Genomic DNA, 22,494 nt, shown 5'->3' with positions numbered 1-22,494 from the left:
TTCATTATTTTTTTCAAATAAGTTTTCAATTTCTTGCTCTTTCTCTTCTCCTTCTGGCACCCCTGTGATTCGGATGTTGGTACATTTGGAGATGTCCCAGAGTCGTCTTATACTACCCTCGTTCTTTTAAATTCTTTTTTCTTCTTGCTGTTCTGGTTGAACACTTATTTCTTCCTTATGTTCCAAAGTGTTAATTTGATTCCCGGCTTCCTTCCCTTCACTGTTGGTTCCCTGTAGGTTTTTCTTTATTTCACTTAGTGTAACCTTCATTTCTTCCGTTATGTTGCTGCCGAACTCAGTGCGTTCTTTGAGCATCCTGACCACCAGTGTTTTGAACTCTGTTTCTGACAGGTTGAGTATGTTTTGTTTAGTTGAGTATCTCTGTTTTGTTTAGTTCTTTTTCTGGGGTTTGTTCTGTTCTTTCATTTGAGCCATGTTTCTTTGTCTCCTTAATTTGGCAGCCTCCCTCTGTTTGTTTCTGTGTATTAGGTAGACCTGCTTTGACTCTGTCTTAGTGGTGTGGCCTGTTATAGAAAAGGCACCTGTAAATTGTGGGGGGGGGGGGCGGGGAGCCTTAGGTAATCTGCAGGGCAGGGCAGCCCACTTCGCCACTTCGTGGCTCTGTATCGGGGGAGGTCTTGGAGGAGGGACTGTAATGCTGCCTGGCTTCTGGAGGTTTGCCCGGCACTCGTCCCATTTCTAGTCACTTCACCTACTCCCTGTATGCAACTGGCACCTTTCCAGCTGTTGCCCTGGTGCTGAATCCCAGAGTGGGTGGGTTTGCATATGTTCTAAGACCATGTGGGTCCTTTTAAGTGGTGTCTCCTGAAAACCTGGCAGTTTCTTCTGCCACCCCAACCCTCACTGGTTTTTACAAGCAGAAGTTATAGGGATTTATCGTCCTGGCACTGGAACTCTAGGCTGTGCTGTCTGGCCTGGGGCTAGGATCTCTTGCTCCTGAGGTATCCCTCCTAATTTTTAGCCACCACACGTGAACATGGGACCACCCATGCTGCCGCTGCCTCTCCACACCACACTGCGTCTCCTCACCTCTCCTCCCACCTCCAAGTCTCCTCCCCTCCTACCCGTCTGGATAATGTGGTTTCTTTAAATCCTTGGTTGTCAGACTTCCATACAGTTTGATTTTCTGACAGTTCTGAGTGTTATTTGTTTTGAGGTTTAGTTATAATTCTCTCTGTAGTTGCGCAAGGAGGTGAAGTATATCTACCCATGACTCCATTTTGACTGGAAGTTGAAAATGAGATTTTTTTTATAGTTGGAGGGGAAGTCAGTGATAGAAGGATGGGTAGTTAAAGAGAAAGTTTGCCTTGAAGGAATATAATAAGGAGACCATTATTAATAGAGAAGAAGGAAGGGGCCTTTCCAGGATGGGACAGTAGTTTAATAAGGTACAGATGTGGCTTGTTCTTAATCATGCTTTTCTAATCTTTTCCATTCTAGCCAAGAAGGATCAGGAAGGTGGAGAAGAAAAGAAATCCGTGCAAAAGAAAAAAGTAAAAGAGTTAAAGGTGTTGGATTCAAAGACAGCGCAGAATCTCTGTAAGTAACTCTGTGATCTGAACTACTTGAAATGTGAAATATTTCTTCTAAGAGCTGAATTTTGGTGAATCCAGGGTCCCTTGATATATGAAAATTCTGTATGCTGAGTTCCTGCTGTATGCCAGGCATTGCACGGTGAATTTTCAATCTTGTTTAATCCCATTATTAGGACCACAAGATTGTTAGTATATAGTTTTACGGCAAGGAAATAGAGGCGAAGACTTTGAGGAATTTGCCCAGTCACGTAGCTAGTAAAAGATAGGTCTGAGCTTTGAACCTCGGATTTTCTTAGTTCAAAGCCGTTAAATGTTTCCACTGCACCCACAGAAAACCTATCACAAATGTTCTAGCTACGGTACATTTCCTTCTTTCTTACTGTCTTTTAAGTATTTCCTTTTAAATGCAGGTGCTGGCTTGACTTCAGTTAAATCTAAAATAACTTTGTGGTTTAGGATAAATAATGTAAACTCTGGACTTCTCAGCATAGGAACAAAAACTCCAAGGAGTTCTGCTCTGAACTGGCTACTTACGATTCTGGTTGGTGGCAGAATTTCAGACCAGAAACTCCTGCAAAGTTGATATAGGTCGTACTTAGTTGATGATCAGAATACACATTCATTTTCTGTTCCTTTCAACTGTTGATCTCTCTGAGAACATAGATTTAAATATTTTCTCCACAAATATCTGAGGGTCTGCCGTGTTGCAGGCTCTGTTTGGCGCACACTAGGAATGTGTTCCAGGTTCGAAAGGGTATGCAGTCCGTAAAACCCACTCACAACCTTGTGATGTAGCTGTTGTCCCCATTTTTCTGGTGAGAAAACTAAAGTTCGGCTGTTGTGTCTTGGCCAAGGTCACACAAGTAATGAGCACATATACCCGTTAAGTAAAGTCAATGATACAGCGAGAACACTAAGCCCTTACATTTTTTTTGGCCACGTAATCTTACACCATTGTGAACAAACATTACTAAATAGGATCTATGGGTAAGTCCTTTTATGGAGACTAAAGTAACGCGAAATAATTCCTCTTCTCAGGGTTTATCTCTGGGAACATAAAACATGAGTAATTGTTATTTCAGAAAATGATGCAAGGTGGTGGGGCAGGGCAGTGTTGTTTCCAGCTGAGTGACAGCGGTATGGGAGACAGAACTGAGATTAGTTTAGGATAGGGTGGTCTAGGAGATGCAGTTCAGTGACTCAGAAATTACTAAGTGCCTCTTACGTGCTGGGGATAGAGAACTGAGTGAGACACAGTCCCTCTCCTCATGCACTGTACTTTGGGCGGGGGCATAAAAGTCAGTAACGGTAGTAGCACAGAGTGTGGGAGGTGCTGTGATGGAGGGTACTAGGTGCTTTGAGAGCACTAGGGAAGGGGGGCATCTGAGTCAAGGGGGGCAGTATCGGAGGGAGCACCTCCTAGAGATCATTCTAAAGGATGTACTGCTTCAACTGAGTTGAAAGAACTATTAACGGTGAGCCCTGGCTGGGTAGCTCAGTTGGTTGGAGCATTGCCCCAATATGTCAAGGTTGCAGGTTCAGTCCCCAGCCAGGGCATGTGGAAGAATCAACCAATGGATGCATAAATAAGTAGAACAACAAATTGATGTTTCTCTCTCTCTCTCTCTCTCTCTCTCTCTCTCTTTTTCCTCAAATCAGTAAATTTTAAAAAATAAAAAATAAATTATTAACAGTGGGTTAAGTGAAGGGTGAGGGCTGGGTTGTTTGGACAGAGGGATCAGAATGTGTGAAGGCACGGAGGCATGAGATAATATTGCGCAGTTCAGAATCCACAGGTTCGTAAGTACATCTGGGGGAGTGGAGGGTGAAGCAGCTCTCAAGGAGTAGAGGCAAGATCATAAAAATTCTGGTAGGCTCAGGCTAAGAAGTATGTATTTTGTCCCGAAAGCGTTGGATGTTACTGAAGGGATTTCAGTTGGGAAAGCGAGTGGTACAACCCTATGTGATTTGGGGAAGGCTACTTCAGCAGCGATTTTGAGGCTTTTGTGCTAGGGTAGAGGAAGACTGTCGGCAGAGAGAGGAGTTATATTATTGCTTTAAACTACCCCCGAGGTGATCAGGGCCTGGAACTAAAGCAGTGAAAAGGAATAGGTAGAAGGTAAGAAGATAGAATTAACAGAACTTAGTGGCTGACTGAGAGGATAAAGGAGATGTTTTCCAGGCGGGGGTGTCCAACCTTTTGGTGTCTCTGGGCCACGCTGGAGGAAGAAGAGTTGTCTTGGGCCACACATTAAATACACAAACACTAATGAAAAAGTGATAAGCAAAAAGGAGGTTTTAAGTAAGTTTACGAGTTTCTGTTGGGCCGCACTCACAGCCATCCTGGGCTGTGGGTCAGACACCCCTGGGAGGGTGCAGCCGTTTGCTGAATTTACCGAAATGGGGAAATCCAGCAGGAGCAGTTCTCTGTCTTTTGTAGGAGAAGTGGTAGGTAGTGGGCATGATGAGAGGGAGCAGGTGGTCGGTAGAAATGGTTACCTTAATTTTTTTTAAAGATTTTATTTATTTATTTTTAGAGAGGGGAAGGGAGGGAGAAAAAGAGGGAGAGAAACATCAGTGTGTGGTTGCCCCCTACTGGGGACCTGGCCCGCAACCCAGGCATATGTGCCCTGACTGGGAATCGAACTGATGACCCTTTGGTTTACAGGCCAGCACTCAATCCACTGAGCTACACCAGCCAGGGCAGGTTACCTTAATTTTAGGGTAGAATTTAAGGTGCCCGTGGGACTCCTCCAAAAGGATGGGTCCATTAGGTGTTTGGGCATAGAAATCAGAAGGAAGGTCTGACTGGAGACTGGAGTTTAGGAGACATTATATGAGTCATAATTGACGCCGTGAGTTTGCTTTGAAGGCCATTAATATTTAAGGGCCAAAGAATAAAGAGGGGAGGCCTGAAAGGAAAAGAGCTGGAAAGGAGCAGCAAGAAAAATGGTATGAAATGGTCCTCAGAACTGGGAGTCGTCCACAGTGTCAGAGGAAGACCAGAGTCAAGTGAAATCAGGACAGAATAGGGATCTTTTGGATCTGGAGTTAGGAGAGTCAGTAGCCAAAGCAAGAATTATTTCAGTGCAGCATGGGAGTTAAGAACAGAGGCTCTGGGATTTATTTGTATTTAAATCTTGGCTTCACCTCTTACAAGCAGTGGAACCTTGGATGGGTAGCTTAACTTCTTGAAGTATTAGTTTCCTTTTCTGTCAAATGAGGCCAAGAATACAAGCTTACAGGGCATTATGAGTGGGGTGAGTGAGTGGGGTGGGTGAGTGGGGTAAGTGAGTGGGGTGGGTGAGTGGGGTAAGTGAGTGGGGTGGGTGAGTGGGGTAAATGAGTGGGGTGGGTGAGTGTGGTAAGTGAGTGGGGTGGGTGAGTGGGGTAAGTGAGTAGGGTGGGTGAGTGGGGTGAGTGAGTAGGGTGGGTGAGTGGGGTGGGTGAGTGGGGTAAATGAGTGGGGTGGGTGAGTGGGGTGGGTGAGTGGGGTAAGTGAGTGGGGTGGGTGAGTGGGGTAAGTGAGTGGGGTAAGTGAGTGGGGTGGGTGAGTGGGGTGGGTGAGTGGGGTGAGTGAGTGGGGTGGGTGAGTGGGGTAAGTGAGTGGGGTGGGTGAGTGGGGTAAGTGAGTGGGGTGGGTGAGTGGGGTAAGTGAATGGGGTGGGTGAGTGGGGTAAGTGAGTGGGGTGGGTGAGTGGGGTGGGTGAGTGGGGTGGGTGAGTGGGGTGAGTGAGTGGGGTAAGTGAGTGGGGTGGGTGAGTGGGGTAAGTGAGTGGGGTGGGTGAGTGGGGTAAATGAGTGGGGTGGGTGAGTGGGGTGAGTGGGGTGGGTGAGTGGGGTGAGTGAGTGGGGTGGGTGAGTGGGGTGAGTGAGTGGGGTGGGTGAGTGGGGTAAGTGAGTGGGGTGGGTGAGTGGGGTGGGTGAGTGGGGTAAGTGAGTGGGGTGGGTGAGTGGGGTAAATGAGTGGGGTGGGTGAGTGGGGTGGGTGAGTGGGGTGGGTGAGTGGGGTGAGTGAGTGGGGTGGGTGAGTGGGGTGAGTGAGTAGGGTGGGTGAGTGGGGTGAGTGAGGGGGGTGGGTGAGGGGGGTAAGTGAGTGGGGTGGGTGAGGGGGGTAAGTGAGTGGGGTGGGTGAGTGGGGTGGGTGAGTGGGGTGAGTGGGGTGAGTGAGTGGGATGAGTGAGTGGGGTGAGTGAGAGGTGTACGGTGATGGTGTTTAAGGTTCTGTTTCTCACACGGAGCGGACGTTCAATAAATGGTTGTCATCTTTCCATTGACTTTGTGGAGAATAAAGAATAAATAAGAGCTTTGAAAGTGAGAGACGATAGATTTATATTTTTTAAATTATAAAGTGAAGGAAAGGAGGAAGTTGGTAATTAGAGGGGCATATTAGGTCAGAGTGGGGTTTTTTAAGGGAGGAGAGACTTGACCATGTATATGTGCTGGAGGAAAAGGTCCTCAGGGGCCACCCGCTCTGTTGAAACGTAAGGAAAGGATGAGTCCATGGGTGTAGTTGCTGATAAGCTTACAAGTTTTATTCTAGATGATTCCAAAATGTTCCTCACCCAAGTCTTTTCTTGTCCGGCTCTATCAGAGGGCCCCTAGCATTCAGTGTGTAAGTGGCATGAGAGAAAGGTGAGCAAGCAATTCACCAATGGCTTCAGGTTTTTTTCAGTTAAGAGAAGCAAGATCTTAGAACAAATGAGAAAGCAGTGGGACAGTTGGGAGAATGGGGACATTTTGGTGGAGCTGCAAAGGCAGCCAGGTGAGCGTGGAGAGGGGCACTGGATGGCGGTGCCGTCGCATATTCACAGATTCTGATCTGCGGTGTTTACGAGCGTGTGCGTGGGCCCCGGCGTAAGAGCAGAGAAGTCGGACGGTTGGACTAACCAGGGGCTGGAGGGAGAAGGAAGCCAGAGAACAGAAATAAGGGCAGTAGAAATGGGAACAGCAGTGGAGAGTGAACTGGTAGGTAGACTATAGAGTCTTGGTTAAACAGAGAAGACAAAGTAGAACTGATACATGCAGAGAAAATGGAATGATTAGCTCTCTTCAGAGCGAGCGAGCACGCTGCCATTTGGAGGTCAGTGAGTGAGAGAGCTGGAAGGGTAGGCAGTATTCGTTAGGAAGCGGGGTACAACAGTGAAGAACCAGAGCATTTCTGGGCAGTGGTTGCTTTGGGATGGAGTCACGAGAGCGGTGAACTACGAGAGTAGGGCCAACGTCTTCGATATACATAGAGAAGATCAAAGACTTCCTGGGAGCACAGGCAAAGGAGGGGTCACAGTGTTCGTAGAGTGCGGGGTGTTGCTGGTATGTGAGTCAGTGCGGGGTTAATGAGAGGGAAAGCTGGGAGGTGGAACACCTAAACACCGACCCGGAGCTTGGATTTTAGCTGAGTTAGCAGTGTGGAGCTGGTGGGGGTTTCTGGTAGTGACTTTAAGAGTACTGTTAGGAAAATTGTCCAGCAAAGGGTTGTGAGACAGGCTGGAAGGAGGAAAGAGACTGAGAACATGTCTTTATATTTCATTTTCCGGCAGCAATTTTTCTGGGTTCCTTCCGCATGCCCTATCAAGAGATTAAGAACGTCATCCTGGAGGTGAATGAGGCTGTTCTGACCGAGTCTATGATCCAGGTAAGGAGCGAGGCGCTCGTGCTAGAGCTGGCTGTGCATCCCTGTGCACTGGCCTCATCTCCTCTCTGCTTGGAGGGCGAGGACCCTCCTCTGGCATTGCTGACTTAAAGGATGCCCGCTTTGGGTAAGCGCCCATCTCTGGTGCTCAGGTTGTTTCTGGTACATTTTCCCAAAGTCCTGCCATTTCACTGGCTGCTTCTCCCCTCCTCGACCCTCACCCCCCATGTCCATGTTTCCGTCTTAGTGGTCCTTGGGCAGAGTGAGGGCGTGATGGAGGCTCAAGCTGTCATCTTGTACCAACCCTCAAACTGAGACAGTCCCTTCTCTCTTTCAGAACCTCATTAAGCAGATGCCAGAGCCAGAGCAGTTGAAAATGCTTTCCGAACTGAAGGACGAATATGATGACTTGGCAGAGTCAGAGCAGTTTGGCGTGGTGGTGAGTGGGGCCTCTGGCCATGGGCTCTTCTGCGACCCCCATGCTCCCTCCTCCTGGGAGCAGCTGGGGCGCTTGCTCCTTTCTTCTTGTCTGTTTTGAACCTACCTTTCTCTCTCTTTCTCTCTCCTTCCTACCCTGGAACTCAGAGCCCCCCATGGGTGACTCAAGCCCGGAGCTTCTCTTACTTTTGTCTTCTCTGGCGGTAATGGAGCTGCTTGTCTCCCCCTAGATGGGCACTGTGCCCCGCCTGCGGCCTCGCCTCAATGCCATCCTCTTCAAGCTGCAGTTCAGCGAGCAAGTGGAGAACATCAAGCCAGAGATAGTTGCTGTGACTGCTGCGTGTGAGGAGTTGCGAAAGAGCGAGAGCTTCTCTAGCCTTCTGGAGATTACCTTGCTTGTCGGCAACTATATGAACGCTGGTTCCAGGAACGCAGGGGCTTTTGGCTTCAACATCAGCTTCCTCTGTAAGGTGAGCCCGAGGGTTAGAGCAGAACCACAGAGGGGAGTCACTGGCCTCTATGAGCACAAGGTGGCAAAGACCGTCGGCCTGAGGCGATCTCGCGCAAGTCCAGACTGACAATTCTTCTCTTCCCCAAGCTTCGGGACACCAAGTCCGCAGATCAGAAGATGACGTTGTTGCATTTCTTGGCTGAGTTGTGTGAGACCGACTATCCTGACGTCCTCAAGTTTCCAGATGAGCTTGCCCACGTGGAGAAAGCCAGCCGAGGTGGGCAGGCTGGGATGAAGCTAGAAGGCGCTTCTAAGCCCCACTCATCTCTGCACGGGGAGGGAAATAAGATAGTTTAGATTTTAGATCATTTTCAGGTCAGACTGCTTTAAGTGGGAATGAGAGAAGGTGTGGGCTTGATGTCTAAGCCGCAAGGGAGGAGTATCAGGCAGAAAGGCGGTCTCCATGGGTAGCAGTGGGAAGTACCCCTTCCCTTCCTAGGGAAACACCAAGCACAGCGGGAGGAAAAGCAGGTGTTTCTAGTCTGGAGCAGTGGTCATTCTCATTCAGAAAACATAGACTGGATTAACAAAAACCAGGCCTCACCGTCCTGGAAGGAGGCGAACAAAAAGCAGCATTCAATAGAAATGGGAACAGATTTCTTTCCTGCCTCTATATTTTTGTGCGTCTCCTGCCTCCAAACCCTGTTCTTGAAAATAAGTGGAAACCAAGATCCCAGGGGATTTCATAGACTTTTGTTGAGTTAAATGAAACCTCTCCTCTTCTCGGTCCTGTACAGCTTGTAGCGGGAGGAGGGGGCTCCACTGGAATGATGTGAGAAGGCCCCGGAGAGCCAGAATGCCAGCTGACTGCATAGACTGGACCGGTGCGCCGAAGGGCAGGAGCTCAGGGTCTGAAGACAGGGTTTAGTAAGCTCTTGTCTGTTTTTGTGTTTCCTTTAGTTTCTGCTGAAAACTTACAAAAGAATCTAGATCAGATGAAGAAACAGGTTTCCGACGTGGAACGTGATGTTCAGAACTTTCCAGCTGCCACAGATGAGAAAGACAAGTTTGTTGAAAAAATGACCATATCCTTTCTTGAAAGGAGGGAGTTGCCCCCAGGAAGGGATAGATCGTATGGGGGGAGGATTGCAGAGGGTGGCCAACAGGATAGATCTGGTGATGCACAGTTTTTCCCCCTTAAAATATTTTTTTCGTTAAATATATAGTTCCTGAAGGCATTTTCATTGTTACGGCAGGGAAAGCAAACCATGCAGATAAACTGAAAGCCCCCCTTACCCCCTGCCCTCTGCCCGTCTGCGCTGCATGTGTGCGTCGGGGCATTCCCTCCCCACTCCCCTTCCTAAGGTGACACCTGTCACTAGACTTCTTTCTGGTTTGCACCTCATGAATTTGTTCTCTACGAAAATTGCATTGTATGCATTGTACTGCTTTTTGCCCATACTCTGTCTTAGCTGTTTCCACAGCCGTGTGTGCAAAATAGCCTCTTATAACTGCCACCGCCTGGGTGTGCCACAGTTGGTGTTTGCCATGCCCCTGTGTTAGACAGATAGACTGCTTCTGGCTTTGCTTTGAGATGAACAGTGCTGCATCGAACATCCTCGTGCATGCCAGCACACATCTGCCAGTCTTCCTCTGGGCGGAGAGGTGGGTCTGCTGCTTGGCACTGGTCCTTTACTCGGTGGCTGCACAGCTTCGTGAAGGAGGCACAGGAGCAGTACACCAAGCTGCGGATGATGCACTCTAACATGGAGACCCTCTATAAGGAGCTGGGCGAGTACTTCCTCTTTGACCCCAAGAAGGTGACTGTGGAAGAATTCTTCATGGATCTGAACAACTTTAAGAATATGTTTGTGGTGAGCAAGGAACACCTGTTGACTGACTCTTGAGAACATTCTTCACTGTCCAGTGGGTTTATGTTGGTGGTGGGTATGCATATGTGTGAATGCAAACACGCCCATGTGTTCATGTTTTTCCTCCCCAGCAAGCAGTCAAGGAGAACCAGAAGCGACGGGAGACAGAGGAAAAGATGCGGCGAGCAAAACTAGCCAAGGAGAAGGCAGAGAAGGAGCGACTGGAGAAGCAGCAGAAGAGAGAGCAGCTCATAGACATGAATGCAGGTAAGAAGCGGAGGGGGGGGCTGGATGTGCTGAGACGGGAGCACCTGGAAGGTTTCTCTGCCTAGAACCTGGAGGCCAGAGAGAGCAGCTCCTGTCTGAGCTCAGCTCCTGGCAAGTGATTGTGGGTAGCCTTCTCCCTCCAAGACCCTGATGCTGGACTTTCAGCCCACCTCAGTTCTCTGTGCTCAAACCCTCTTCTCTCCTTTGCTGGTTCCTGCATTGTCTCCTCTCCCCAGTGACCTCAGTATTGCTGTAATACTCCTCTTTCCTCCTGCCTGTCCAGAGTGCCTCTGGCTTCTTTTCACACGCTCAGCTAAGTCTTCTGTTCTTTCCCCAGTGTTTTCCTGGCACTGCGGCTGTGTTTTAGTGGTGGCCGGCCCTCCCTTTCTGCGTATTTCTCTAAGTACTGTGTCCCCAGTACCTCAGCACGGTCACGCGCCCCTTTCAGATCGTGAATGGATTGAACTTCTGGAGGGGGGCAGGGGAGCTGACCACCCTCTTCTTCCTTCAGCAGAATTTCTGTTTTACCACCAGAAGCATGTCTTTGTTGAAACATATGGCCTCAATTACTGGCCCTGTTTCCTGTCTCTGCTTCTTTCCTGCTGCCGATCCCTGCCCCCTGGCTGCTCCAGCGGAAGTACAGCACGCACTGCGCGGGGTTCATGCCGCCCTTCTAGGACTGAGTGGCTACGAGCCGCCTAAGCGAGGGTTTCAGGGCTGCCAGGTTTGGCAAGCAGGAAAATGCTGTGCTGAGCATGAGAGGCCAGGGCTTCTCCCACAGCAAATGTTCTTTTCCTTCCCCCGTTGTCCTCAGGCTCCTAGGGTCTGCCCCCAGGTACTGTCTAAGACACAGTAGGTAAAGACAGAGTCGAGCCGATGTGTGGGATGAGGGCTATACCAATATCATCAGGTGACACAGCCAGCCTTGTCCTGGCCCTGGGATGCCCAGGGCAAGCAAATGAGGTTGGATATGTAGGTCAGCTGCATTGGTGATGTTCAGCCAGCAGGTGGCGCTTGGAGCAGTGAGCCCAGCCTTGTAGCCCACAGCCTCCAGGCTCCTTGGGATTTCACAGTTTCAGATTTCACCACCCCTAGCTGTTGCCATGGAAACAGAGCCAGGCTGGAACAAGGATTCTACATTAACTCTTTGTATTCTGGCCAGGATGTTCCTCTCAACAAGCCCAGCTGGCCTTGGGAAGATGCAGCCAGGCGGGGCAGCACTTCAGTGAAATGCACTGGAGCGGTCCTCTCTCACCTTTCCCTCAGCCCTGCTCTGAAACTGGAACCAGGTGCTGCAGGAAAGGTTTATGTAAATTGGAGTAAAACACTGTAGGGTAAAGAGAGCATGGTATGCTAGTTATTAATTTCATAGTCCCAGGCTCTGTCCTGATCCTGGTCTTGGAGTTGGGCAGTTCTGCCCTGACTGGGATGGGAAGGAACGCGCTGCAGGAGACGATCCCAATGTTTGCAGTGTCTAGTAGACAGTGAGCCCTTGTGTTGGAGCCATTCGCAAACACTGAACATGGGCTGAGGCTGGAGGTTGAGCCCCTGTCTGCTTTGAGTGCCCAGCCAGTGTGGACAAGGGGAAGCCAGGCAGACGCCATGTGGGTTGTATGGGGCTCAGCACCCGCATGCTGCTTGGGCTGAAGAGCTTACGTCTCCATCTTTGTTCATAACAGAGGGCGATGAAACAGGTGTGATGGACAGTCTTCTAGAAGCCCTGCAGTCAGGTGCAGCGTTCCGACGGAAGAGAGGGCCCCGTCAGGGTAAGTGAGCAAGTGGAGCCTCCCCCTGGGGAAGGGGTGGCACGTCTCTACCCCAGGACCAGCTTGTCTTGGGCTGAAGAGCTGGTAATGATTCTCTGAGCGGTAAGGAACTTCCCCACACTAGTCCTTACCTGTGGAGTGGTTCGTGCAGTTCTCCTCATGTGTTAGAGCGCGATGAGCTGGGCAACCAGGGCTCCGGGCCTGACCGCGGATCAGTTGCAGCTGATGGTCGCATTTCTCCCCATCCTTGAAGCAGTAACCTGGAGCAAGCGAACCCTGGTTCAGGACATGGAGATTTGGGCAGGCATTTGTGTGTATAAAAAAATTGACCGAAGTGCAAAGAAAAAATAAGTCAGGAGTCCTTACTGTCAACTTCACAAGCAGAAGAGAGAGAGAATAATAAAAAGTATAAAGTCCTATAGAGAGAAGGTTGGGCATGGATAACCCCATACAGAGGAACATCTCGCTGACAGGATCAGGCAGTGTTGGAGAACTTCCTTTTCCTTGGGTGCAGTGAGCCCCCATGGCACGTGCCTTCCCCACTTACGCCCCTGCGATCTCCTCTGCGGGCCTTTAGAAGATTTAAGTGGATTAGGCCAAGCCAGAGCCTCTGAGAAGAACTGTGAGGCTAGGAGGACAAACGATTCCCGCGTTAGCGTGAGGAAGGGCCAGCAGTGAGTTTCCTCTGAAGGAAGTGCACAGTGGCCTGCAGCCTAGTCCAGAAAAAGGTTTATCCGAGGTGCCCCTCGTGTGGTGTTGACTGCGGTGTCAGCGAAGCCCCTTGGGGTCTAGGAGTGCTGGCTTCTTTCCAGGTTGAAGGGTGGGAATTACAGAAAAGGCCTCACCGAGGGTTTCCCCTTCTGAGGGAGTTAGAGCTATGTTCCCCAGCCCCTGGCTGGTACACGTGTGGGCCTGATGGACATGGACTGGACTTGAAGGTTATTGTAAAGAGAGGAGTTGTGCAGTTTGCTCTGGTCGGTGCTTGGCTATTAACGCAGTGGTACGTGTAGCACGTACGGTGCCTGTCACAGCCCGGGAGGGGGTCGAGGGCCCAGCCGGAGCACGCTAGCTCGCGGACTCTCAGAGTCCTGGCCCAGGTGTCGCCGGTCGCTGTGAGTTTCACCTGTGTTGACTGACTGCCTGTTTCTCCCCAAACTGGGGGTATCCGGAGGGAGATTCCCGTCTGAGGGCTCTTCTGTGGGACCTCAGAATCTTCTCCAAGTTCTTACACTTACCCATGTTCTGACACCCTCTGAGTACCGGCCCTCTGGGGGGCAAGTGGGGGGATAAGATGGGACAGAGCGTTTAGTCTGTAGGTCAGTGTTTGGGTAGAAAATGCAGCTGGTAGTGTTTCTTTTGTGTTTAGTCTTTAGAGATTCTGCGACATGGTTTCCCACCCGCCATATAAGGTGATGTGGCCGTACATTAAGCATTTCCAGCCAAACGAAAGCACGGTGCATCTCACTGGTTTCCTCTGTCCTCTCAGCTAAGTGCCAACCTGCCTCAGACTTGGTGGGGAATTCCCTTTCAAGCCTCTTCCTGTGGAACTGTGCTAGAATCCCAGATGCTTCCTGAACACAGGCAGCCAGACACGGTGGCTTCCCTCTGCCGGGAAGGGGGGCGGGGGGTGGGCGCCTTCCCCACTCTTCCCACGTGGGGAAGCCAGGACTCCCAGGCAGAGGAGGCAGGGATTTTGTCGGAACCTAACTTTTCCACAGAGGACCCGAATTGGTCAAAGTACTGTCACCCAGTGCAAGAGGAATGGGATGAGGCTTATGGTAGGAGCTACTGGCACAAAAAGAAGGCGGAAATGAGAACTACATACGTTTTATATTGGCTGCACCCTGTAGCCTTATCTTTCTGGGCTCTGGGTTCACAGACTACACCTGAACATATCGGGGAGCATTGCTCAGGGGAGACGTTTCTAGTCACTCCAGTAAGCTCTTTAGACCTTGTGTACTCACCTCATGCACAGCGACGAGGCCCTGCGTTAAGTGTGAATGCAAGGCCAGGCACTGAAGTGGCTGCGAAGAGCGCAGGACTAGGATCAAAAGACCCCAGGTCGAGTCTAACCGATGCCGCCCAGGGGACCTTGGACAAGTTTGCAGGACCGGGTCTTACGTGTAAAGTGAGGGTTGGACTGAAATGGCCTTGGGGCCCTTTCCAGCTTGAATAGCTGTTAGTGCAGTGCCAGCGGGGTTAAGAGGATAAGAAAGGCCAGACCCTGTCCCAGACTGTAAAGGTCTGGTGGCTCTGGGTTCGCTTGGTGGCCGCGGGACTTAGGGTGGGACTCAGGGCAGCCTGGCTGTCTCTGACTGCCACTCGGAGTCAGTTGCTCTGAGCCAAAAAGCAAGCTCTGCCCAGCAGACCTGCCTTGCAGCCCCCTCGCTCCCAGAGAGGCAGCTGTCCTATTCAGAGAAAGACACTAACCTTCTCCCTAGGATTTAAAGGAATGTTAAAAAAAAAAAATCTTCTGTCTCTGGAGACCTGAGGGAGTGACCAGCTCACAAAGCCCCCACTGAGCAGTCGGAAGAGGAGGCCACTACCAGGGCCGGCATGTTCAGGGTGACACGCACACTGCGGTGACCGCAGGGTGTGGGGGGACAATGGTTCGAGTGTCCGGGGGAAGAATCCATGTGATTATGCCGCTGCTCCTATTTCAGGCTCATGATTGAGTCTGCTGTGCTTCTACTGACTCAGCTTTGTCTCCGCGCCTGAATTGCAGCCCCTTCTGTACAGGCCGTCTGCTCACTGGGAGAAAGTCAAGGGAAGAAAGACATTCATCCCTCCCTTCCCTTTCCTCTGCTACTTCCCTGCTCCCCTGAAGGCTGCCTACGCGAACAGAACCTACACTCGGGAAGGACTCTAAAACCCACTAGTGATCAGTGCCTCACCTCCTCAGACCTAAAAGGAATTGAGACTCAGATAAGGCCTGGCCCAGGGCGCAGAGCCAGCTGACAGTGGCAGAGCCGGAACTGTAGCCCGCTTCAGTGACGCCACGTCCAGGGCTACTTCCACCAAGCCTGCCCGATTGGACAGCAGGTGACAGTGACCTTCGGCGTAGGCCGGAAATACCGTTCCACATGCCCTGGACGTGGTGAAACTGCTTCGGTTTTCTGGTGACACTGTCTGTGGAAGGTGAAGAGTATTTCCTGTGTCGCTGCTTTTCCTCCACTTTTGTAAAAGTGGGACAGGAATTATAATCAGGAGACTTAGGCAGTAATGAGTTTTTTAGGAGGGTAATGATTGCCCCATCTGTCCTACTTTCCTCTTCCCTAAGGAAGCTTATTAACAAGAGCACTTCCTCCTCAGTAGTAGTTCCTAGCCCGTGTTTTACAAATGTCTTTTTCCAAACCATTAACCTTTTTCTGATTCATCTACGCTAGTGTTATATGGTTGATTTTGCTGGTGTTTCTATCCTAGCTCACCCCCAACTTCTGGGGATCTGACCTCAGCTTCGACTGAGGTCTCAAGACTGTTCCCTTTTGCCCCAGTCTGTGGGACTGTTCTTCTGTGACTTAGCAGCCCTCCCTGATCCCAGGCAGGCAAAAGGGGTGTCTGCCTCTGCGGCTGCTTTGCAGTGGTCTCAGCAGCGCCCGAGTTAGGGAAGGGAGGGGGAGGGTCAGTTTTTCTTGACTGTTCAAGCTGCCCAGCTTCACTGTGGCCCTGAAGACACAGTGGAAGCTGGGTGTCGTTGGTTCCGTTCCCAGTTCCGACAGGAGCTCTCGTGTCCGATGCTGGCTTTCGGCCATGTCGTGTCCACCCGTACTGCCCCTTCTCTCCGGGCTTAGAAGGGAGGCTCTGGTCTTCTCTCCACTGACCATCCACTTCTGGTTTTTGTGAAATCCGTAATGCATCAGAAGCTTTTTGATTCTGTTAAGATCTGCAAACATTGCTCGATCAGGTACAGCTGGTGTCGCCTTGGTTGGGAGGAGGAAACCAAAGAGAGAAGAGGCTTAAGACCTTCCCCACCTGAACTCTGGCATCTCCCTGGTTGTGGAGGACAGGTGCCCCGGGGGCCTGGGGTCTGGAGTCAGAAGTCACTTGCACATACACACTCCTCCCGTCACACACACGCGCGCGCGCGGATGGGTGCAGATTTTCTCAGCCACTGGAGACTGAATTCAAAGGAGCGGTGACGAGATACTACCGCTTTGGCAGACATGAGGGGTAGGACGGGAGAGGGCAGTCTTTCAGAAGAGAGTGGAAACTGAGGGGTCTGAGGAAGAAGCTGCTGGAGAGACTGAGAAGGGAGACGGGAGAGGCGCGTGCGTGCGTGCAGACCGGCCTGGTCGCACTGCGGAGCACTTCGCCCCGCTGTCCGAGGCGGCGTTGTGTGTGCAGAGTCCAGGGAGCGGTTCGTGTGACAGCCCCGGAGTCACACCCTCCACCGCTGACCAGGCGGGCCCCGTACCTGTGGGTCGGGGCCTTCACTCTGCTTTCTCTTGTCAGACAGCCCCTTGTGCCCCCGGGAGGCGGAGGCTGAGGCTGAGGCTGAGGAGGACACCTGGGAACTGGTAGCCTGTGGGCGCGCTGTGGGCGCCCTGCTGCCCCCTCGGTAGCCTTGACGGTGTGAGCCGTGTTTCTGCAGAGAAGCTGACAGCCCTGCTGGTGACTTGGGCCCTCTAGCCCTGTTGGCTTCTGCCCTCCCTAAAGCTTTCTGCCGGTCTAAAGAAGGCAAAGGTGTTCTGGGTGCTTTGTTCCCTGGCTCCTCTGGACCCCCTCCCTCCCGTGGGGCTCAGCTGCCTGCAAGCCGGGGTGACGCCTACGGCTGGGAAAGCCAGGTTGCTCCGTCCCTGCTCCTTTCGGACTCACATGCTGCTTTCTCCACTCAGCTTTCCCATGGCCCAGCAAGCGTTTGTTTTTTTTTTTTTAATTGAGATACAAACCACACGCCTGAATACACCCTTTTCAAGTATACAGTTCAGTGTTTTTCAGTACGTTCGTAAGGCTGTGCACCCATCACCACTGTCTACTTCCGGAGCATTATCATCACCCCAGAGGGCAACTCCACACCTGTTAGCAGTCCTTCCTCATTCTCCCCTCCCCCGGTCCCTGGCAACCACTAATCTACTTCCTGTCTCTATGGCTTTGCCCATTTCAGACATTTTACAGAAGTGGAATCATAGCATCCGTGGCCTCTTGTGTCTGCTGCCTTCGCCCCAGGCAGGCAGCTCCGGGTGTACCTGTGGTCTCTCCATTCTGCTCCCCGGCGGAGGGGAGAGGCCGACAGCACAGTCCCAGGGGCCTGCCTACGTGTTCAGGGTACTGGGCCGTAAATCTGGATTCCGTGAATGAACATGAGGGTCCCGGGAACGGCTTCCAGCAGTTAGAACAGCAGCTCATGGATTGATTGGTTCTTCACAGTCCGTAGCCCACTGGCCCGGGATTTCTTTGTAGAGGCTTCTCTGGGCCATCCTTGACCCCAGCTCTGCTTTCCCCGACTTAGAGCTTCATCACCCTGTTCCCCTCCCCAAACACACACACACCCCATGTAGGGCCCTTGGCATTGGTGTCATAGCCTCTGCCCTTGGGGAGGGGCGAGCCAGGTGCGTGCACATCTGGGGACAGGGAGGGAGGGTCGGTGGGATGCGTGGCCGTGTGACATGCATGTGACGTCAGCATGGGCGGCTGGCTGCTCCCCTTTGCAGGAGGCCCCTGGGGTTTTGCCCTCAGCCTCAGAGCTCCCTGGGAAGTGCCCGCAAAACAAGAGCAGCACTGCTGACCAAGCTTGAGGCTGTTCGATTCCAACCGCACTGCGATGAGAACACCGATTTTGAGTGCTTTCTCTTCAACTCGCACAGCTAACACTTGAGCCCTGTTCTGTCTAGCTGCCTTTACACCTTTGTACTGTTTTCTTTAATTTTAAAAAAAGTTTTGATTTTAGAGAGAGCGGAAGGGAGGGAGAAAGGAAGAGAAACATCGATGTGAGAGAGAAACGTTGGTTGGTTGCCTTCTGTAGGCGCCCCAGTCGGGGACCAAACCTGCAAACCAGGCATGTGCCCTGACGGGGAATGGAACCGGCAACCTTTTGGTTTGTGGGACGACTCTCAGCCAACTGAGCCACACTGGCTGGGGTTATACTATTTTAAAAAATATTTTATTTATTAATTTCAGAGAGAGAAGGAGAAACATTGATTAGTTGTTCCACTTATTTACTCATTTATTGGTTGGTTCTTGTATGTGCCCTGACCAGGGATTGAACCCACAACCGTGGCCTATTGGGACACTGCTCTCACCAGCTGAGCTGCGCGCCAGGGCCACACCTCTGTCCTATTTTCACACAGGAAAGCAAGAGCATGGCTTGCGCTCCTGCCTGGGCCACACTCTTATATTCGCTGTGCCCCTACCCAGGGGTGTGTTCCACGTGTTCCTAGATCTCTGCCCCCCCTTCAAAGGAGGGGCCTCTGCGAACCGGACGGGGCAGCCACGTTTGCTAAACGTCTGCCCTAGAGTTTGGAGGGGGTCAGAGGCTCGGCTTTCCGTGGACAAGATCTCTCGTGTCTTAACTTGCAGCCAACAGGAAGGCCGGGTGTGCGGTCACCTCTCTGCTGGCCTCGGAGCTGACCAAGGATGACGCCATGACTGCTGTCGCTGCCAAGGTGCCCAAGACCAGTGACGGAGTCCCCACAATCCTGGAGGAAGCCATGGAGCTGGTTGGCCGTGCCAGCTAATGTGCATCCTGTGGCCGCGGCAGCTCCTCCGTGGAGCCCCAGACTGTCCTGCCCTGCAGCCTGTGCCTAAAGGATCGTGGAGATGCCCTGAGGGGTGGCCACTCCCATCACCCGAGCCTGTCTTCCTCTCTGGCCTGCTGCTCTCTGCACCTGACACTCAGCTTCAGCTGCCTGGAGGCCAGAAGGAGGGGACAGTGTGGGGGAGGCCTGAGCCCAACCCAGCCGACCCTGGCTGTTGTCGCATTACCAAAGCAGCCTCCGTGTTTGCTGCTGCCTTAACCCCAAGTGTCTCCCCTCTGTTACTTGGAGGTCTGTCTCAGACAAGGCCTGCCTGCTCTCTCAGCCCCTGGCTTTCCAGTGGGCTTCCTGTAGGTCAATCTTGCCGAGTTTGTGCTTTTCTGTTGTGGTTTTTCTGGCCCTGAGAACAGCATGGGGCTTGTGAACTTTTGGGCTTTATCCTGCCTTTCATTGCTGTCACCTCTCTGCCCTTCCTTCTGGCAGTTTTTATTTATTACTAGCTGTGTGGCATGGGGAGCTGCTTCTAAGGAAGTGGGGGGCAAATCCCACTCTTAACTCCACCTTCCCGAGAAAGGCCTCCCAAAACAAAAAGGACCACTTTTATCTGTTCCACTGTGGCCTCGGCCAGAGTGTGTGGGCGGGCAGGCAGGGCACAGAGACCCCGTTGGGCCTGCCCCAGCCTGCTGCCCTGCTTTGGGCCCTTGCCTCTCTGGACCCTCTGCACCAGCCCCCGGCTCAGTAACCGGGGTCCCTCCTTGTGCCCTCCCCCGGAGCTCTGGTGCATCTCATCTGGAGTATGGGCTGCATTGCGACCGTCCTAACACCTCACCCTCTGTCTCCAAGAAAATGGGAGGTGGAGCCTCCTGGCTGAGAAATTGTTTTGCAAATGGATCTATTTTTGTATGAGATTTTTTTTTTAAAGAAAAATAAATTTTCCTTTCCCCTTTTTCCTCCATAATATAAGAGGCTTCGATGGCAGGTTCCAGAGTCTTTGGGGCTTCTCCCCTCGGGCCTCAGTCCTGACCAGGCCCTGGGACCTGCACCTCAGCTGTCATGCCTCTGGGCCCTGGAGGCCGGTGCAGGTTCCCTGCCAGCATCCGGTTGTGGAGCAGGGGGAAGCTCCTCTCTGGTTGAGTTGAACCAGGCCTAAGGGTAGTGGGAGCTCTGAGACCACAGAGTTTTTATAAATTTAATATATTTATCAAGCCAAATGTGCAGATGCTAACTGGACGCTCTGGGGGAGTGGGCACAGGAGTGCCCCCACACTTCGCAGCCCTGAGCCCTTCTGAACAGTGAGCAGGCCACACTGTTCGGTGGCCCCGGCCGCAGGAAGCTCAGACTCTGGCTCAGGTGACACTGTGCCCTCCCTGTGCTGCTTTCATCTTCCCACCGCCAGGCAGGGAGACAGAAAAGCACTGTTAGGACTGGCCCAGAACCGTGGCTGTTAGTGCACAGGGGGTCCTTAGGGAGACCAGGGCGCTTGCAGGAAGGCCGGCGGCCGGAACGAAGGTTCCAGTTGCCAGGCCTGTGTGAGGGGCAGTGGCAGCTTCCCAGAGCTGTTCCCGGGAAGACTGGTGCGAGGGGCCTGCTGCTCCCTAGGTCCCCTCCTTCTCCCTGCTGACATCTGGGGCTTTGACCCTTTCTTTTTTAATCTACTTTTGCTAAGATGCATTTAATAAAAAAAAAGTAAATACGGAACAAAATGCAAACCTATTTCCCTCACCTCTTGGACTTCTGGGATGTCATCACCTCCAGTTTGTTGGGTTTGTTTCCAACTGTTAATAAAGCATTGAAACAGTACTGCTTTACAGCCTCCTGTGAATGTCTGAGCTGTTTCTGTTCACTCTTGTCCAGGCTCCTCTGTCTTGTCCTGCCCCAGCTCCCTGATTGACCTGGCAGATCATTGCCAAAAAGTCCCAGGTGCCCTTGTGCCAGACGCTAGAGTTGAGGCCTAGAGACGGTTAACACTTGGTGGCTTCTGCCCTGCCCTTTGCGTAAAGGAGGAGGGGCCCAGTTCAGGCTGCCTGCCCCGCCCGGCTTGGAACCCTTAAACTCTGTCCCGGCCCCCATGCCCCCAGGTGTCATAGTTTCCTGGCAATGACTGTGCCTCTGGCTGAGAAACATCAGACTCCCATTCTCCCCTCCCCCCACCCCCACTGATGGCCACACACCGCATTCCAGACTGGAGGGGCTTACACTTGGGTGGAAGCCTGAGCCTGCGGGCAGAGGTCAGGCGCCAGAGGTCATGCTCCGGATGACTTGCTGCTCCAGAGTCGTACTTGTGTGAACACGTAGTGATCTGCACAAAGAAACCTTACAATATGTGCACGGCCCAGAATAGGCAGGGAGGGGCCTGGAGGGGACCACAAACCCATCTGGGCAGGCTCTGGAACTGCAAATAAAAGCCTTTTAAATAGCCCTGGAGCCTGGGCAGCTGCCTCCCTAGCAGGGCTGGAGATGTGGGGGTGGGCTGCCTGCTTCTTCTCTCCCTCCACCCCAGAGGCCACGCGTTTCTGGCTCAGAGCTTCATAGGCACACATACCAATTAGGGGACCAGCCACAGCTGCTCACGCTCTGCCAGTCTACTGCCGTGCCTAGAATAGAACCCAGGCGCCCGGCTCCCCAGCCTCCGCAGCCTGGCTCTCAGACGCAAAACTCTGCTTCCATCTCAGCAGCTGCGCACACCACCCTCTCCCCCACGCAGGAAAGTCGCCCCCAGATGTTTAGTTGGAAGGCTTGGTTTCCATGACAACAGACTGAAGGACCAGACTCTGAGAGGCTTCGAGCACGGAGGCAGCCCAGAAACAGTCTCCTCCCACCCGGTGCTTGGGCACACCCCGGCTGACCCGCCCCATCACCCCAGTGGGTCTGCCTTTCTCTCCTGACCCTCTCCCGGTCTTCCCTCCCTCTGTGCTGCTTGCAGCTTCTCTGGCTGCGGCAACCTTGGAATCCCACTGTGCTTCGAGGAGGCAGGGAGACCTGCGAGCAGCCCAGTGAATGGAAAAGCACGGAGAGGGGAAGGTGGGAGGGCGACCTGAAGTATCTCATTTCCTGTCCTTTCAGTCCCTTAGACCACCCCCAGACAAGAAGGCGACGAGCCCTCCAATTTCCTTGGCTCTGCTGCCCAGAGACGAGCGGGAAGGTGAATTCCAAGCGGGGAAACTGAGGCCCACGCTACAGACCCGGCCTTTGGAGGATCGCCTCCGGCATTCCCTGCCCCTCTCGCGTTGTTCCCAAACCCCTGAGGCTGCGGGGGCGGAGGGAGACAGGCAAAGGAAAGTCCCCGCTTCTCCCGCCCAGCCCACTAAGCGCTTGGAGGTTGTCTGTGCCGCAGAGAAGGGGCTGGCACTAAAGAGACGTTCCCCGCCCCCTCTGCAGCGCAGCTTTCTCGGCTCCAACCCGCGTCCCTCCCCGCCCCCCCGCGCTCGGGTCTCCTCTTCTGCCTGGAGACTGGCGCTTGGTTAGCCCTGGCACGGAGACAGCCGCGCGCATCCCAGCGCACACTCAACTGCACACCGACACGCCGTGCTGATGTCCCTCCCCCACAACGGGCCCGCAAGCGGATGACATGGTATCCAGATCCGCCCGCACACTGAGTCAGTCGCCAGCTATTACATATGCACAAGGGTATCGCAAACATAAACAGTCATGTTTGACAGTCACACACAGACTCATACACAGATTCACGGCGACGACACCAGACCAAGACGCAAACGCCATAAGTGCCCCCCCCATCCCACTCTGTCCAGCATGCACCCCTCAGCTCGTTGTTTCATCCAGACGTGTCAGGAGCCTCCATATTTAAACAGAAACGTTCAACC

At 52.5% G+C, this 22,494-nt stretch overlaps 1 protein-coding gene across 1 annotated transcript in view; it reads left to right on the top strand.

The window, feature by feature from the left end:
- Positions 1–20,473, top strand: part of DIAPH1 (diaphanous related formin 1) — an 84,094-nt gene extending 63,621 nt beyond the window's left edge. The window contains exons 19-28 of the mRNA XM_053913167.2: positions 1,462–1,560; positions 7,097–7,191; positions 7,526–7,627; positions 7,857–8,096; positions 8,225–8,354; positions 9,038–9,163; positions 9,788–9,951; positions 10,080–10,215; positions 11,895–11,981; positions 18,498–20,473. Of these exons, the coding sequence (XP_053769142.1) occupies positions 1,462–1,560; positions 7,097–7,191; positions 7,526–7,627; positions 7,857–8,096; positions 8,225–8,354; positions 9,038–9,163; positions 9,788–9,951; positions 10,080–10,215; positions 11,895–11,981; positions 18,498–18,655 (1,337 nt within the window). The 3' untranslated portion in view covers positions 18,656–20,473. The remainder of the gene's footprint in view (positions 1–1,461; positions 1,561–7,096; positions 7,192–7,525; positions 7,628–7,856; positions 8,097–8,224; positions 8,355–9,037; positions 9,164–9,787; positions 9,952–10,079; positions 10,216–11,894; positions 11,982–18,497) is intronic.
- The last annotated feature ends 2,021 nt before the right edge of the window (positions 20,474–22,494 follow it).

The sequence above is a fragment of the Desmodus rotundus genome, chromosome 10 (assembly GCF_022682495.2).
Source record: "Desmodus rotundus isolate HL8 chromosome 10, HLdesRot8A.1, whole genome shotgun sequence".
NCBI lineage: Eukaryota > Metazoa > Chordata > Mammalia > Chiroptera > Phyllostomidae > Desmodus > Desmodus rotundus.
This window is presented reverse-complemented; position numbering and strand designations above follow the sequence as displayed.